The following is a 14,737-nucleotide window of genomic DNA, read 5'->3' as shown; positions in this document are numbered from 1 at the left end:
CCCATACACATGGTAATAGAAAGGTTCTCTCTGAAATATGTGCATCACCTACACATAACTTTAGGTAGGGAACATTCTTAGTGTGTAAGGATGAGCTTATTGTGGCAGCACCCTCTGGTGCTACCTTTGGTGTCTGGTGTCTCCCCCAGCATGGCAGATGGACTTGTCTGCTCACAGTTCTGATCCATCCTAAACAACAATCCTTTTAATGACATAACAAGTGTGTGGAAAGCACTCCCCCCACCATGTGTAATAGTAGGTGAATCAGAAATGCTCACAACGATGTCATAGACTCAGGTAATTTACCTCAAATTAATTCTAAAACTTATGTGCACGCTCCGTTGGTATTGTAGTGCGCATCTGTGGATAAAGTTTCCAGGCAACACTTAGCTATGGATAATGTTTAAACTTTTTTATAGCTTTTTCTTCTACGTATGCTCATTTTCAAATTACAAGACTGGAAAAAATTAGTCACCTAATACTTCTATGGAGAGTTGTTAGGTAATATGTAACAAAATAAAATATGCAAACGTTTTACCAGCATTCTGCTTCTAGAAATGTCTTATAGGAAGACTCATGATAGGAAGGAGGCATGTGCAGTCTAAATATCAACTGGGGAGAAATTTACATTTCGTGCATAGCTTTGTAGCTAACTTCCCACTTACTGTGATCATAAAGCAAATTTTCTAGCCACGATTTCACATCTAAGAGTAAAAAAATCTTTGTCTCTAATATTTAGGGTCTCCAACTGAATTGCTTTCAAAACAACCCCTCCCCTCAAAGGACCAAGAGATCGGTTCCTTTTGATTTAGTGACACTTGCATGTCTTGGTATTGTTTTCTCCACCAATATACAATATTACCAGGGCTGCTACTAATTCCCTTGTTCGTATTGTGTGTTGGGTGTGTGCAGCTGGCTGTGGCGGGAGGGTGTTGTTCAGGAGGCTGACAGCAGCTTCCCTTCTTGTTCTGTTCTCCCATTCCCTTTCAGAGCCTGCTCTGAGGATGTCTGGCTTCTCCTTAACCTGAGAGTAGAATTGTTTACTCACTCCCAGCAGTCACAGCATATAAAGTGAACCTAGCTCAAAGTTCAGAATAAAAGATGTTCTTCTGAATGAAGGAATGTCCAGGTGTAGATAAAGGACATAACTTGGAGAGCAAGGGCTGCCTTCCTAACACCCATCTCGCTGAAGTAACTGAGGCAGAGCTTAAGCCTGTGCCTGGATCTTTGTTTTGCATGACAGCTTATTGCATATGAACTCCTAGCACCCTCTAGCCTGGCTGCCCTTTCCCTGAATTGAGGAACAAACATCTCTGGGCATGTCCGAAGCCGGTCGGATCCTGAGGCCCGTAAGGATCATTTCTTTCTGAAAGAGAACGGAAATGAGGGTCAGTGATGCACATCTTTGGTTACGGAAGCAATGATAAAAGTCGTAGTTATTTATAAAACTATCAGAGGCGGCTATATGGACCTCTAAGCCTATCACTTTGGACAATCATGTAGAAATCTTTTTAAAAGGAGAATAGATTGTGCACTACAGGGGCTCTCTGACTGTTATGGGTTGAATTGTGCCCCCCCCCAGGCCCCCCAAATTCATGTGCTGAGGTTCTAGCTCCTGGTACCTCAGAATGTGACCTTGTTTGAAAATAAGGTCATCGTAGATATAATCGGTTTAGATGAGGTCCTTCTGGAGTAGGTGGGCCCGGAATCCAATGTGACTGGTGTCCTCTCGAAAAGGGGAAATTTGGACACCGACAGGCACACGGAGAAGGCCCGTGCGGATGAAGGCAGAGTTGGGGAGATGTTCCTCCATGTCAAGGAACGTCAACGTTCACCAGTAAGCCCCGGAAGCCAGGGAAGAGGCCTGGAACAGATTCTCCCTCACAGCCCTCGGAAGGAACCAGCCCTGCGCACACCTTGACCTTGGGTTTCCAGCCTCTAGAACTGTGGGCCGATAAATTTCCATTGTTTTCAGCCACTCCGTTTGTGGTACGCTGTTATGGCAGCCCCAGCAAACTCATGTGCCGACCAAGAGCTGCCTCCCTCAGTCCTGCCCAGTGGGCCCCAAGCTGAGGGACGAGGTGGGTTAAAGAAAGGCAAAGGCATGGCTGTCAGAGACACGCAGGACAAGACAAGGGCCAGGCCTGGCTGATGGATGGCTAAAGACACTCAGGCAGCTTGTTACTCACACGGCAATGGAAGGCTGGGCAAAGGTACCACCTCCCTGTGGGCCCTGTTCCCACAACAACAGGGCAACACCAGAACAACGGCTAAGGACGATGGCGGCACACATCATGAGATACCCCGCTGCTGAGAAGCCTATGCCAGACTGTAGCCAAATGGATTTACATTCTGTGTCTGTCTTCTCAGGGCGCAAGACAGAGAGCCCCGTCCTCCTCAACAGGGCTCGCACCATTGCCTGCATGGCCTGCATGGGTACAAGCAAGGTCACCAGTGCCCCAGAGCCCAGCCACTCCCTGCAGTGGCATCATGCCAAAGTCACTTAATAAAACCTGTGCTGTCCCATTAACACTGATTTCCCCACATTTCCAAAGTAGCTTCATGTTGTTGGGGTTTAGCTGACACTCTTAGTTCTCAAAGGACTGATCATGCATTTGCTTTCAGCCATGGTGCAGTAAGACAGCCCATGGCCGGATTAGTGTGGCATTCTGATGACCATACACCAGTGTGTTCCCTGTTTATGTAGCTACTTGTTGATGTATCAAGGAAAAAATAGATTCTCTTGTGGTGGGGAAGAAGGTAGTTGAGGAAAGGGGTTTATTTCTATAAAAAAAAAAATCACACACTCACAATTGAGAGATGGGCAGGGTCACGGTCCATAGAGGGGCCCCAGGGCCTTGTAATGGGGCGACCCACAGAGACGACCACCAGGGACTCAGATCAAGATTTAGGAGCCTTTATTAAGCTGGCCAGCGACTACAGTTACAGCACCCTGCCGAAGCAGAGGCTGAGCTACAGTGCCGACTACAAGAGTTACAGCGTTTTTATTTGCAAAAACCACAAAGTTAGTTACAAAGCCTTGTTTACACAATTTGTTCCTGACACAGTACAGCATCAGTACAGTGACCACCTTCCTATCTATGTGTTCTAGGAACAGAGAGCACAGCATGCCCCGCCTGGCCGAAGCGCCAGCACATTCTTATCTATGTGTTCTAGGAACAGAGAGCACAGTGTGCCCCACCTGGCCGAAGCGCCAAATATGCAGCCCAGAACAGCCTGGGATGCAGCCCTTGCTCCATTGCCAAGCAATGCATCCACCCGGGGCACCTTTGCTTCTTGGCACCAAGCCACTGTCCACTCGCCAGCCACACCTCCCAGGGCAGCAGCTGGCCTGCAAGATCACAGTTTTCTAATGCATAGAAAAGTGCCATATGGACTAGCAGGAACCCTGGGGGTGGGAAATGTGGCAAAGTATTCACATAAGGGGGGAAACTCACCAACTCAGGCAAGAAACAGCCTCGAGGAGAGCCACCGCAGAGCGAAGGGCTGGTGACAAGCCCAGAACTGGTTCTTGAGTTAACCTGACTACTGATCTGGGGGAAAAAAGCACATTTCTCCTCTTAATCAAAGCTGATCAAGTGTGTGTGTGTGTGTGTGTGTGTGTGTGTTTGGGGTGGGGAAGGGAGCGGGAATCAAACCAAGTGTGCAGCACAAGGCACCCAAGCTCCTTCCTCTTCCCCCTGTCCCCGTCACCTCGCCTCAGGTCAGCCACAGGCACGCCTCGGGCATATCCTGGTAGGCTCTTTTTGAAGTGGTACACACTATTTTCTCAAAAAAAGAAAAATAGTATACGCAGCTCTGTAACATTTTTCAAAAATCAGAACAACTAGCTTTGTCGGGGGCAGTTGTAAAGAGGCTAAAGAGACCCAAGAGTGGGGGGAGAGTATCTGGGAGGCTGAGGGGGCAGGTGGGGTGCTAACTGCTCTAATGGTGCAGACAACTGTGAAGAGCCTGCGTGGAGCGGGAAGTCCTGTGCCTTCCTCCGTGTGGGGCGCAGGAAGGCGGAAGGCAGAAGCCGAAGGGCTTCACCTGCTGTGATGAGCAGCAGGTCTGACCCTGCAGGCAGCAGAGAGTCAGCCAGGCCAGAGAGCAGTCCTGGAGGGCTCCATCTCGGGAAGCTCAGGGTGGACAGGAGACTGGAAGGTAAGATAAGACAGAGCCTCAGAAAGCAGGACGGAATAGCAGAATCACTTCAGAGGAGCTGATCACCTGGATAGGAGTCCCGCTTGGTATGCACACCTTCGCTTCAGGCCCTTTTCTTTACGCCCAGGGTCACTCCAGAGCAGTGAGTCCTCCCAAACCCCCAACCACAGCACGTGGGGCGGCACCAGCACCGGGAGGGCTTGATAGCATGCAGAGCGGCAGGCCCGCCCTCAGAGTTTCTAATGAGGTAGGTCTGGGACGGACCTGAGAGTTTGCATTTCTGATGAGTTCCCAGGTATAGCTGCTGGTCCAGAGACCCCACTCTGAGAACCACTGCCCTGGGAATTAAAAATGACCCTTAAGCCCCTCCAGCTACCCAGGAGCCACACACTGTAGTCTGCCCATCAGAAAAGCAGCTGGAGTGAGAGAAGCTGCGCCTGCTGCTATGGCTTGTACTTGAGAAGGCTGGCTTTTCTCTGTCCTAATCTCCATGCCTGAAGTTCCCCGGGTGACATCAGAAGGGCCTTCTGCTTTTGAATGTGAGCAACCCTGGAGGGGACTGCATCTTTCTTAGAGAGCCTTCTCACCCCGGCCAAGGCTCTCCATGGAAAATTCTTGTCCATGTTTTCATTTTAAATATATTTTATTGATTTCTTTTTAGAGAGGAAGGGAGAAGGATAGAGAGTTAGAAACATCAATGAGAGAGAAACATCGATCAGCTGCCTCCTGCACACCCCCTACTGGGGATGTGCCCGCAACCCAGGTACATGCCCTTGACCGGAATCGAACCTGGGACCCTTCAGTCCGCAGGCCGACGCTCTATCCACAGAGCCAAACCGGTTAGGGCCATGTTTTCATTTTAAGTCAATTCATTCCAAACACCCATCCATCCTACCCAGCGGTCTTCATGGCACTCAGTGAATAACAAACCTCATGTAGACTCTGTCTGATAAATCCACTTGCAAAGAAGGTGCTAGCCTCTCTGGGTGAAGGAGTGGAGGGTCCCCTGGTTAAGTGCTTTGAACAAAGCCACGTGGCTAAGAAGAATGTCTCCAAGCTGCGGTCCAGCCTCCCTGTCTCCAAGGCCCATGTCCTTCCTCCTGTGAGACACAGGGGCAACGTATCTAACGGAAACCACTCAGGCCAAGAGCGAGGCTATATCCTAGCAGAAGCCACCGCATTCTCTGGGCTCTCACATAACCTCCTTTGTAAGGCACTTGCGTGGCCTAAAGCAGGGGTGGGGATGTCCAGCTCCCGGGCTGTATAAGGCCCACAAAATCGTTTGGTCTGGTCCTGCCAAGGCGTTAGGGGTGAGTTAACTAGATGTTTGACCAAATATAGCAGGCTAACTTTTAAGTTGATCATTTGGTATGGCCCGAGAATGACGTTATAAATATCCAAATGGCTCTTGGCAGAAAAAAGGTTCCCCACCCCTGACCTAAAGGAACAATGATCAACCTATTTTAATCCTGGTTGATGGAACCATTTGCAGACCACTCCTGCTTGGCAGCAGCCCCGCATTAGAGATGGAGAGCGGAGAGTCGGTAACCTGCAGAAGGTAGCAGCGCCCATACAGGTTCTGCCAAATCGCATCAAGGCAGTTGCCAGGTATGGACTTCCAAGGCCCCAGGTAGAAAATGCAGCTGCAGGGGGGCGGGGGGGGGGAGAGATTACGAAAAGGGCATCCTGCCAACAAATAAAACTGCTAGGAAGTTTAAGTCTTGGTTCTTTGTAAATAGTGATTAAAAACCTGTTTACAAAGCTTTAGGCAAACCCATGTGTTATTTGCAAATGTTGTTGTAACAAATTAGCACAAAGTTGGTGGCTTAAAATGACACAGATTTATTATCTTACAGTTGTGGAGGTCAGAAGCCAACATGGGTCTCACTGAGCTAAAACCAAGGCGTCAGCAGGGCCGAGTTCCCTCTGGAGGCTCCAGGGGAGAATCCATTTCCTTGTCTTTTTTAGCTTCTAGAGGCGCCACATTCCTTGTCCTGGTGGCCTGCCAGCAATGGCCACCGCTCAGCCTCCGCTTCCTTCCTCACATCTCCTTCTCTGACTCTTTCAAGGACCCTTGTGATCGCACTGGGGCCACCCAGCCAGTCCAGGATGAACCCCCATCTCAAGGTCTTTAACGAGTCACATCTGCAAAGTCCCTTTGCCATGGAAGGTAACAGGGCCACAAGTTCAAGGGAGTAGGACATGGACAGCTCAGGGGCACCGCTGCTCTGCCTACCACACCCTACAACTTCAGAAACACCGTCTCTAACACAGCCAGCAACGCTTACAGGATTCCCTCCGTTTCATTCCTGGTAACGACAGGGAACACTTTTCTCCTCCCTTAGATTTTAGCAAAGTGCCTCATCCCTTCTCTTCCCCGTCCAAGGTCTAGAAACTCACTGTTTACACCCATCGTGGCGCTGAGGGTGCTCTTAATGTCTAGGTAACAAACCATAAGTTCGTATTTCCATCCCTAAATGGTTCAAAATATGGCATGTGCCTTGTTAGACAGCAGGAAATATTCACCGTAATGGAGAGATTTCATTAAGTAATGGGAAGTGATTAGACTGTCTTTCTTATTTTTTCCTGCTGTTCCCCCCAAGTCAGTAATCATAGAAATCCATCGTGTACATTTATTTTATTAGATTCTTTAGCCAAAAGAAAAAGACAAAGGCACTGCTGGGCCTAGAAACAATAAGAACAGGCCTTGACTCGGCGATTGCTCTGTGTCCCGTGCTGACCAAGCGAGCTCATGGCGAGCCTGATTCTAAACTGTTTTCCTCAGACCAGCAGTTAAATCCAGGTGACCCGTGAATGATGCTAGAAACATCAGACCACTCCACTCTGCTGATTCGATGCCAAGAACAGACACAATTTTACCAAAGTAAACAGCCTCTTGTGACTGAGTTGAAATTTGAGTTCAGACTTAAGACTCACCCTACGCACGACGTCCACTTTCTAAGATAGCAATCCTGTTGACTCAGGTGAATAAAGATATAAAAAAAAAATGCTGACTGCCGTATCACATCCAGTAAACAGTTCCGAATTCTGCAGAAGAAGAGTTTGCCGACCTCTGCCCGGCAGTGCACACCTTCGGAATGCACACCTGCTAGGGAATGAAAAGCTTCCCGAGCGATGACTGGGGACTTGGATTTTCTCTTGCGTGGCTTTAGAAATTCCATTTTCCATAATGTAGTTCTGGGTGCGATGGTTGCAACAAGACCTAAGCCCTCTGATTGTTTCGGTCTTTTTTCTATAACACTATTTATGTTGGAAGTAAACAAAACCTTTGCCAGTATTATTTAGCAGTAATCAGTGTTAAATAATATTTAGCAAAGTCTTTCCCTGGAAACCAAAATTCTGAGAAATCTGCAAAAGGAAGGACTGCAGGGAAGCCCCAGGCTCTCTCTGCTGAGTTTGGGTGTTCATACCTCCCTCCTGCTTTTCTAGAGAAGGTTGGAGCCCATGGGGTGTCACTCCCTGCTGTGCCTGGTCTGTGGGAGACCGTGGTGAGACCACATTATATGAGGTCTAAGTAGGCGGAGCATGGTACGGTCCTGCCACATCTGCGTCCAAGTCCTCGAGCGGACCGGGCACCACTGCAATGAAACTGGGCTCCGAATACCGCCAGAGGGCTTTACAGAAGCACCGGTCCTTTCATTTCCCTGGGGAGTGGCGCTCTCCCCAGTCTGGTGATGAAATCTGACTTGTGGGCTATGGCAGTCATGGTCCCATCAGGAAACAAATGGCATTCTCAAAATAGGAGCATTTGTTTAAAAAGACTGATTAGAAAAGACTGATTGTGGGAACCATACATGATAGTGCAGGAACCCGGAGTCACGACCCCATTGCTACCACCCCTGGAAAGTGGTACAAAACAGTGACCAAGCCCCGGAAGGAGAGAGCCACGTGGAAAGTGTCGACTGCAGAGGAGCGGTGTTGGTCGCTTGAGGACACAGCAGTCTCAGGTGACCTTTCCGGGAAGGAGCCAGGAAAAGGGAATACCTGATCTTCTGATCTCCTGCTGGGGCTCCCCACCGGCCAAACCATATGGGGAATCAGGAGGATGAGGGGACACTGATGAAATCCATGCAGGTCAGCCTCATGGGCAGAGGGTGGCTAGCAGGCCTGGAGGGGCCAATGGAACTAGCGAGTGGCAGAGCCAGGATCTGAACATGGTGCTTGATGCGCGATACTACTGGTTCTTTGGAGGACATATTCATTCAACAAACATTTAATATCCACCCTGGAAAGCAGCATGCGAGGTGCTGAGGATTCCTAGGTAGTAGCATCTCCTGCTGAATGTCGAGTCAAGCCTGGCTGGGGCTTTCTGGCGAGCACTCACAGCAGTCCTGTAAGGTGGGTGGCCTTATCTTCATCCGATAGGCAGCCTGTCCGAGGAAAGATGGGCTCGCCCAAAGTCACAGCTGGAAATCAACAGGACAGAGATTCAATCACATGTCTGACCCCATGCACACATCTTCACATGATGCCCCTCAAAGCAGCCCAACCCCACAAGGAAGTCTAACTGGGGAGAAAAACCAGTCTTTTAGGTTTGAGGAATCTCCTTCCAGAACGGTTATGGGCAAGAAGAGCTCGGAATTGGAGTCCCATGAGACCAGACAGTTTATTTCCCGTCTTGGGACAAGGACTAAAATAGCATCACTGTTCTTACGTGGGCAAAAGTGAGACCATCTGGTGTGCGGCCGTGCTGAGCTGGAGAAGTGCAAATGCCCACAGCACAGCATGACCAGAATCGGGAAGGAAGGCCCCACCAGATGAAGGTCTGCAAGACCACGTGGGTCTGGGCCAAGAGCAGAGTCCACAGTTTTGTTTCTTGTGGGATGGGCCCTGGATTTGCACATAATGAAAATACGAGGTGGCAGATGGGAGAGGAAGGGCCCTGAATGGGGAACCGTGTGAGAGTTTGAGGTGGGAGGCTTGGTGGAGACGTCTGCGTGCTGGGCAGCTTCTGTATTCAGTTCCTGCTCTGAACCGGCACAGAAGGATCTGTCTGGGTCTCAGGGCCAGAGAAGTGGCAAAACTTATTTGTGCAGATCCATCGGGCAACTCAACATCACAGCTCACCTGTGGTTCTCAAAGTGGGGTCCCTGGACCCGAGTAGCAACATCACCTTAGAACTTGTTAGAAATGCAAACTCAATGGGCCATCCCAGACCTACAGAGACAGCAACTCTGGGCGTGGGGTCCAGCAACCAGTTCTCATAGCCCTCAGGGTCATGCTGAGGCACACTTCAGTTTGAGAACCACTGCTGGGGGGTCACTGATTCCTAATAGAAGAGGGGGACTGCTCAGGGGACCCTAATAGCAAAGAACTCTAAGAAGTGGTCAATGGGGGCTGAGAAGAGGAGGGAGGTGATTCCCCATGGCAAGGGGCCTAGCATGTAACAGACACAGACTTCCTTCTATGCTAACACTGGGCAATGCGTTAGTATAGAAAGAAGCACGAGGAAATGTTAAGACTTGAGACAAGACTATGGGTGAAATCTTGTCAAAATTCAGGGGAGACAGAGGAGCAGGGGCTGGCAACAGGGGTGAAGGGCACTAAGTTTAGAAGATGGTCAATGGCACGTGGTTTGTACCAACTCACTTGGATTCTGGCCCTTTGTCTTTTTGCTCTTCTAACAATGGGCCCTGCACTGGTAGGTATTGGAAAAGTGGAGATGGACAGCACGTGATGATTCTTCCGCTAAAGTGGAGGCAGAAATATAAGCTGTTATGGCATTGAGGCAGCATAGGAGGTCAGAGAAGGCTTCATGAAGGGGAGGAGGGCATACAAGGAGCATTCCTGGCAAAGGATTTGTGCATGAAGGACTTTGGGTGGGTACATACCGGTTCAGTGAACAAATGGTTGGATATTGTGGGAGCCCTCTCTGCCTGGGGAAGGGACTGGAAGGAGGGTGGGCCCAGGTAACAAGAATGCTGGTTGAACCCTCACTGTGTTTTAAGTACCCTTAAGCATTTTATATTTCCATTATTTAATCCTCACCAAATCTGCTGACCTTGTGAGATAGTAAAGAACATGCTAAAAGTTTGGATTTTACCCTGTGGGCAGTGGGCAGCCTTTGAAGTGTTTTACGGAGGAAATGGGTTTGGCACCATTCTCTGTGCCTCTGGTTCTCTACTCTGACCCACAGGAGAATTGTCTGGAGCTAATTAAAGCAGATGCAGCTTCCAGGCCCGACTCTGGACAAGAGGCATGGCTAGGGCTGGGATCCTGGAGGTGGCTGCAGCGGTCTGGACAACACATCTGACTGTCAGGAAAAGTCACAGGGTCTGAGTTTAGACTCAGCAGAAAGCATTTTAATTATTTGACTTTAACAGTGGAATTTTTGTTTTTCTTTCAGGGACGTCCAAATCCTATGTAAGTATCCCTTTTTCTTTTCTGTGTAGCTTCACCTTATAGACTCTAGTCTGTTTTGCTCCAAAATGTTCACATTTGTGCTTCATTCTCATAACAAATGTGCATTGTGCATCTATCATTCATGAGAGGGCAGTCCTGAGTTTCTATGAGACGTTCCTTCTCTTTAGGAAATGCTTTGTGCAGCCCTTCTCAGACTAACAAAACTAGATGCTTCATTTCATCGTCTCTGTGTGGAATGTAAGGGAATAAAAATATTTTAATTTTTAATTCTAAAAAATTGTTAATTCTAAGATTCTACCTCTGGATAGTCACTGACAAGTTACTAAATAGGCACAGGTTACTTTTCATGCCATTAGCACTCATTTGTGAAAATGAGCCAGCAAGGAGCATATTTTAACCCTGGACTGTTGTTGTTTTTGTCAGAGTTGCTTTGGTTATCCCCTGAGCATCTTCTTCATCGTGATCAATGAGTTCTGCGAAAGATTTTCCTACTATGGCATGAAAGGTAACTATTTCCGATACCCAGCCCCTTGCGTGCAGAGCGCCAGTTGCCTCGGCCACTCCTAACTGTGCTTTTCCCTCCCCTGCCCTGTCTGCTGCGGAAAGCACTCCTCATTCTGTACTTCACACGGTTCTTTAAATGGGACGACAACCTGTCCACCGCCATCTACCACACGTTTGTGGCCCTCTGCTACCTGACGCCTATCCTTGGTGCTCTCATTGCCGACTCCTGGCTGGGAAAATTCTCGTGAGTAGTTGCAACTTCCTTGTTCCCAGGCAAGCCAAAAAGTAATTATTAGCTTAGTGGTTTGAGATGATGGACTCAGTGAGCAAAGAATCAGAAACCTAAAACTCTTAGGAGAGCGTGCTAGGCCCTGTTTCTGCTCATCAGAGTACCCGCAGAGCGTGGCACAGCGCCTGGCATTTAGCAGTGAGTGCAAGTGGCGTTTGTAGGTTCTCCTTTCCTCCTTCAAGCAGCAATGACATCTTTGTCTCATCTTGAAATAGTAGCAGGGACACCATCTATCATTAATGATGTGGGAAGCATTGAGTTAAGGGCAGGGAGAACAAAGAAGCTCCCCAACTAATGTCCTAGCAGCCAAAAGGCTCACACTGCTCCATGGACAGAGAGGACACGGGGCACCCACCCAGCCTTGGTCAAGTGCACTCGAGAGGGGGTTATCAGGAATTCCCCAGGATTTAATCAGCAAAGAAGTGAAGGCTCTGCCAGGCCAAGGCATGATGTGGACAGAAGCAGGAAAATTCACTCTCTCAAAATAACTCAATACACGAACAAGTAGTGGTCCACTCCTGGCCAAATGTTGTTACCAGGTAAGTATCTCACATTGTCTAAAGAGACAAGTACCGATTTCAGTAGTTAGGTAACATAAAACACTGGGTCTTACAAAGAGCTCGAAGATAAAACGCACCTCCCCCCTTGCTCCGGCTCCTCTGGGCAAGTCTTTGCTCTGCACTTGCAGACTGGGCAACAGGTTGGTCAGCAGGTTGCCTTTCTAAGAGTTACCAGTTTTACTCAGTTTGAGAAACAAGTACATTCATGACCAGGCTCTCGAAAGTTTGAAGCTGGGGGCCTTTTTGTGGTGGAGTAGGAAGCAGACTGTACAATTAACTTGGATTTTTCTTAACCCTTCTAAACACAGGACCATCGTGTCACTATCCATCGTCTACACAATTGGGCAGGCAGTCACCGCAGTAAGCTCCATTCATGACCTCTCAGACTTCGACCACGATGGAACCCCCAACAATCTTCCTTTACATGTGTGAGTTGATGTTACCTGCTACCCTACCCCCTCCCACTGGTTGCTTATTTGGTGCTCCAATGTTTCACCTTGAACTTCACCGTAAGTGTAAGGAGGCCTTTACAGTGATATAGAGAAAGCCATTTAATTGACTTAAGTGTTGGGTCTTCATTACTGGTATGTCGCCATCCTAACAGTTGTCTGGAGTCATTGCTCACTCGAAGGCTTGCTGTCTGGGGTACATGTCATGTGGCGCGTGGTCAGTGCATGGGATACTTATGTTAATCATCCTCTTCCCTGGAGGGACAGACGTTACTGCCACTGACCTTCATCCTCAATTGGACCAGTTTCCTCAAGACTCTGTACCTTTGGTTTTCTGTCTTGTACTACACTTTTACTGAGTTCCCATTAACTCAGTTTCATAAATATTTGTTCGAGCCCTATGTTCTGAGTCCTTGATGGACGCTGCCATTGACGCTGCCATTGACAAGTGCTCCTCTGTGAGATTGATTTCCCTTCCCTGCAGTCTGGTCTAGTAGACAAGTTACCAAGATTTATTTTGTTTCCTGTTCGTGTGCTTCAATCCTTGATCTCTAAGTAAACCACCTTATCGGCTGGGAAAATATAATTGAAATGTCTCTCTCTCCCTCTCCTTTCCTCTCTAAAATCAATAAAAATATATTTTTTTAAAAAGAAAGAAATTTAAATTCCTATCTGCAGCCCCCGAGTTTCTGGTTTGTTCATCAGTCAGGTTGCTGTCCAGACGAGGTCCTTTGTTGTAAGGCCCATGGTGCCCACAGGAAACTGCTGGTCGAGGGCAGTGGCTATAAGCTCAGTCTGGCAGCTTCTGACCCCCAGCCCTTCCACAGAGCAGCTGTAAGGCTTGGAGCAACTTATCTTCTCCACGCCTCGATTTCCTAATCTACAACATTGATGAAGAACATGGACTTTGTGGGTTCAAATTCTGGCTGTGCTCGTCACTAGTTGTTTCTTAACCTCTGTGCCTAAGTTTCCTCATTTGTCATAGCACCTCCCTCAGATAGGGACTGTGTGTGTTCATCCAGATGGAGCACCTGGAGCTTGCCTGGCAAGTGACAAGTGCTCAGGAAAGCTTAGCTACTATTCTTTCTCATGGGGTTCCTGTTAGGGCATACCCTCAATTCTCACAAGAGTGCAGGGTGTGTTATATGCAACTGGCCATGTTTTGTTGTCTTTTAAAATGCTTAGAGTGACAGCATTTAAGTTCTTTTTTTTTTTTTTTAAATATATTTTATTGATTTTTTACAGAGAGGAAGGGAGAGAGATAGAGAGTTAGAAACATCGATGAGAGAGGAACATCGATCAGCTGCCTCCTGCACATCTCCTACTGGGGATGTGCCCGCAACCCAGGTACATGCCCCTGACCGGAATCGAACCTGGGACCTTTCAGTCCGCAAGCCGACGCTCTATCCACTGAGCCAAACCGGTTTCGGCAGCATTTAAGTTCTTAAGAAGCAAGGAAAGAGGTGCTTCAACCAGCTAATTCAGGAAGATGAATGTGATTTTTTTAAAGAATTCTTTCTACGTGCAGTAGTTCTAGATTTTGTTTCAGAAAATGTTTCTTAGCACTTTAAAGCAACATAGCAATCAAGCGATATGGAAAAACACACACATAAAACCTAAAATTTGTAGTACCTACTATCATTTAACAAAACTACAAATGATGGTTGGCAAATTCTATGAGTGATTTTTTTTCAATTCAGAAAATAAAACACAGATAACTTGGATAATGCAAAAGTAAATACAAATAAATGATCCTTAATCCCTTCTAATTATTATAAATAATCTTTTTTAATATTGTAAAAGATTATAATAAATGTTTTCCTTTACTTTCCAGCCTTCTGTAAATAAGTTAAGATCATATTAACTAACCTGATATTCTGCTTTGCCATTAAATCATGTTTTCTAATGTCTTTTAATGACGGTTATGAGTCCATTAAGATTATACAGAGACAATGCTTAAACATATCACTTAGCTATTCTTTTGCTAAAAATCATAAGGCTGCAGAAGAACCCCATACAAAAATCCTTGTTCAGTATTCAAGCTATTCCTTTACATTTTCTAGCTAGTAAGTTATTAGATAACAGTATACACATGGAGGCCCATGAAATCAAGTCCCCTTCACCTGTCAAGACTGCATTCCTGCCCATTATCTTCTCATAGAGCAGCGGTTCTCAACCTGTGGGTCGCGACCCCTTTGGGGGTCGAACGACCCTTTCACAGGTGTCGCCTAAATACATCCTGCATATCAGATATTTACATTATGATTCATAACAATAGCAAAATTATAGTTATGAAGTAGCAACGAAAATAATTTTATGGTTGGGAGTCACCACAACATGAGGAACTGTATTAAAGGGTTGCGGCATTAGGAAGGTTGAGAACCACT

At 47.4% G+C, this 14,737-nt stretch overlaps 1 protein-coding gene across 2 annotated transcripts in view; it reads left to right on the top strand.

Annotated features, from left to right (window-relative positions):
- Positions 1-14,737, top strand: part of SLC15A1 (solute carrier family 15 member 1) — a 46,831-nt gene that overhangs the window by 5,869 nt on the left and 26,225 nt on the right. For both annotated transcript variants that reach the window (XR_002832100.1, XM_006100635.3), the window contains exons 2-5: positions 10,532-10,548; positions 10,972-11,053; positions 11,155-11,296; positions 12,210-12,329. Coding sequence is in view for 1 of the 2 variants with exons in the window: in XM_006100635.3 (XP_006100697.1) it covers positions 10,532-10,548; positions 10,972-11,053; positions 11,155-11,296; positions 12,210-12,329 (361 nt within the window). In the remaining variant the exon portion in view is untranslated. The remainder of the gene's footprint in view (positions 1-10,531; positions 10,549-10,971; positions 11,054-11,154; positions 11,297-12,209; positions 12,330-14,737) is intronic.

Source organism: Myotis lucifugus, unplaced genomic scaffold (assembly GCF_000147115.1).
Source record: "Myotis lucifugus unplaced genomic scaffold, Myoluc2.0 scaffold_320, whole genome shotgun sequence".
NCBI classification, from domain to species: domain Eukaryota; kingdom Metazoa; phylum Chordata; class Mammalia; order Chiroptera; family Vespertilionidae; genus Myotis; species Myotis lucifugus.
The sequence above is the reverse complement of the archived record's forward strand: the minus strand, read 5'-3'. Positions and strand labels throughout refer to the sequence as shown.